At 40.3% G+C, this 2,744-nt stretch overlaps 1 protein-coding gene across 1 annotated transcript; it reads right to left on the bottom strand.

Annotated features, from left to right (window-relative positions):
* Positions 1-474: 474 nt before the first annotated feature.
* On the bottom strand, positions 475-1,909 carry LOC107042101. Its single transcript, XM_015262981.1, has 3 exons — positions 1,752-1,909; positions 950-1,408; positions 475-799 (listed from the first exon to the last, which is right to left on the bottom strand). The coding sequence occupies exons 1-3, from the start codon at positions 1,907-1,909 to the stop codon at positions 475-477; spliced, it is 942 nt and encodes a 313-aa protein (XP_015118467.1).
* Between the last annotated feature and the right edge of the window lie 835 nt (positions 1,910-2,744).

Raw genomic sequence — 2,744 nt, 5'->3', positions numbered from 1 at the left:
GTCCTGTCTTTCGACCAAAATCACCGTGATTTGAGGAAAAGGCATGAAGAAGAAGAATCTGATGATTCTGTGCTGCCATTGCTCAGCCATATTTCAAAAAAATTGGATGTGGTTCTCGAGTGTATTGAAGAAATAGTAGTGAGAGTGAACCTCGATTTCGTCCAAGATCGATGGAGTAGTTCTTATGATGATGCTGATGATGATGACGGCCCATCAACGAGCAACGGATTGAAGAGGAAGAGGGGGCCAGATCTGAGGGAGAAGAGTCCAGCTATACCAATGCTTGGTATTCTACAGGAATTAAAACTTGGTGTTATCATAATGTTCAATTCTTTAACAAAAAAGGCAGAATGTAGCACTAATAATAATAATGATGCAGGCGATGAGAAATAATAAGATAGTTGGTCTCCAAGAATAATTATTGTTTATTTCATTAAAAAATTACATTGCTTTTCCAAGAAACATTTTTTTTTATTAAATAAGTTTTTTCACACTACCGCTGAGTAAACTATACTCAATGATTCGATCGTGTAAGATTAAACAGTAGGCTGCTGTATTGTTGGGGAAGTCGGCTGATGACTCAAACTCCAGCCGGATGTCCACAGGTCCAGATTTCAAGAACTCATTCTGCTTGGAGCAATCGATGACGATGAGAGGTGCCGTTTCCAAGAATTCCGCTCTGCTGAATAGTGGCTCAGGCTCTTTATGGTAATACGATGTTTGAAAGCTGGTGTACATGTCATAGAGAAGAGCAGACTGGTTGTGTGCAATGTCAAGATTCAGATTTCCATAGGGATAGCTTTGTGAATTCAAAAATAATTTGATCTCTCGAATGTTACAATGATCAAATTCGCTAGCATTTTTCAGGGGTTGATTCTTACGGGCTGTTTGAAAGCCTACAATGACATAACGAGGTTTCTCCAGTTGTGTTGAAGTTTTCACGACCTACACATGTTTCGATGTCCTAGGTAAGAGAGGATACTCATACAATTCCCAAGCTCGAAAACTGATTGGCACTAGGTTGTCCTTTGAAATCTGATTGAGAAGTTGCACTTTTTGAGAGTCTGCAGGTTTGATGTAGGGAATCATCCAATCAATTTTGGTGAGGGAAATTTTGAACGTCTCTGCCTGCTGTCCAGCCGCAGGTGCTCCCTGAATGACGGCATTGATATCGTTGTGTGAACGTGTCAGTATCAACTCATGCTTCGCATTCACAACAATTCTCTGGTAATCTTCAGCAAATCCTAATATCATACTGAGGGGAATGGATACATCAAAATATCCTGCATCATCAGTTATCTTCTTCTCTTTATCAATTCTCCAGCCTGCGTTTTCCATAAGAAAGCCTTGACTGGGGCTCTGAGAAATGTAGTTTTTCATTAATGTTGTAAGGCCAACATTTTTGCATCTATCAATTTCCACAGCATTCAATTCATAACGTATTTCTTCGGATAAATGACAGATGGCATTGTTGACAAGTTCTGTGTTAGCAACAGCGGCATTATCTGTTTTCGTCAAACGGCCGCAGATATGCAGTGAACTCTTGCTTGGCAACAGACAGAGATCTTGATGTTGTACGGAAATACGGATTTCATCGTTGTTGTTAAAGGATGACGATGCGAATGGCTGATGAGCATGGATTTCATAATGAGAAATCGACTCATCAAAGATGATTCGCTTTTGAATATTCAACATTTCTTCCATGGTAGACGATAGTAACAGCAGGCAAAAAAGACACAGCAAAACTTTACTTTGGCACTTTTTTGCGAAGTTTCAGACCCAGACTCTTCAGGAACTTGATGTTCTGCGATGTCAGCTTCGTGAGAGGCACTCGACGACTGTCCACTTTCCGGCATGAGTCCTCACTTTTATAACTGCCACCGATCTTCTTCTCAAAGACAATGCCCATTTTCTTAATCAGCTCTTATATGAAGTCTCGCTGTGATGACTTCTTCACGAAAATTCACCAAACGATCGTCTTGGTCTACAATTTTTAATTGCAGGTGATCTATTGACTGCACAACGATCGGCAAGTAAATGACCTGAGCAGGCGATTCAATGATCTTATATCCTGTTGGAATGCTTGGGAAGAACTCATGGATCGTATGCGCACGTCGGCTATTAATGTAGGCCCCTGCAGTCAGATTACACTCGACCCGCAGTGAATTTACATGAATGATGTCTGGAGGTCTGGCAGCTCGATAGATTGTAGAATGGGCGAGAATCTCCCCTTGGAAACCAAGGAGTTGCCCAATCGAATCTGATTTCATGAAATTGATGATGATATCATTCGGCACTTCAATTACCGTGGTCCGATCATCAGCCTTCAAACTAAAGGGGATTCTCCAGGCTAATAATTCATTCTTCAAGTATTTCTCAAGATCACTGATTTCATAGCTCCCTGTTGGTATAGTCAGCCGTACTGACATTCCATCTTTTTGAAAATAAAATTTATTGCATCCTTCATCGATATTAGGAATTGAATTGTACGTTAGGAATTCCACAAGTCCCACACTGTAAGATTTCCGAGGTGATGATTCAATGGGTGGGAAATACCAAGCCTCCAGTACAGAAGATCTGCCAGACAAGGTCAATGTAAATGAGTCACTCATCGTGGTTACCACTAAACTGATGTATATATGAACTTGTCTGCTGTTTTATACCAATTCACCAGAGAGAAATTTTAAGCATAAATGTCCACATATGATGGTATTATAGTCTTGATCATTTTTAGCGTTATATTT

This window comes from Diachasma alloeum, unplaced genomic scaffold, assembly GCF_001412515.2.
Source record: "Diachasma alloeum isolate Michigan unplaced genomic scaffold, Dall2.0 Dall_scaffold_00417, whole genome shotgun sequence".
Lineage (NCBI taxonomy): Eukaryota > Metazoa > Arthropoda > Insecta > Hymenoptera > Braconidae > Diachasma > Diachasma alloeum.
Note: the sequence above shows the minus strand (reverse complement) of the source record. Positions and strands in the feature narration are given on the sequence as shown.

Excerpts from the sequence above, each read along its gene's own strand:
- LOC107042101 (XM_015262981.1), bottom strand. The coding sequence starts at position 1,909 with ATGGGCATTGTCTTTGAGAAGAAGATCGGTGGCAGTTATAAAAGTGAG. Across the intron at positions 1,409-1,751 it reads CTTCGCAAAAAAGTGCCAAA|ATGCAAAAATGTTGGCCTTA; the intron begins GTAAAGTTTTGC and ends GGAAATTGATAG. Across the intron at positions 800-949 it reads CCTAGGACATCGAAACATGT|CTATCCCTATGGAAATCTGA; the intron begins GTAGGTCGTGAA and ends GAATTCACAAAG.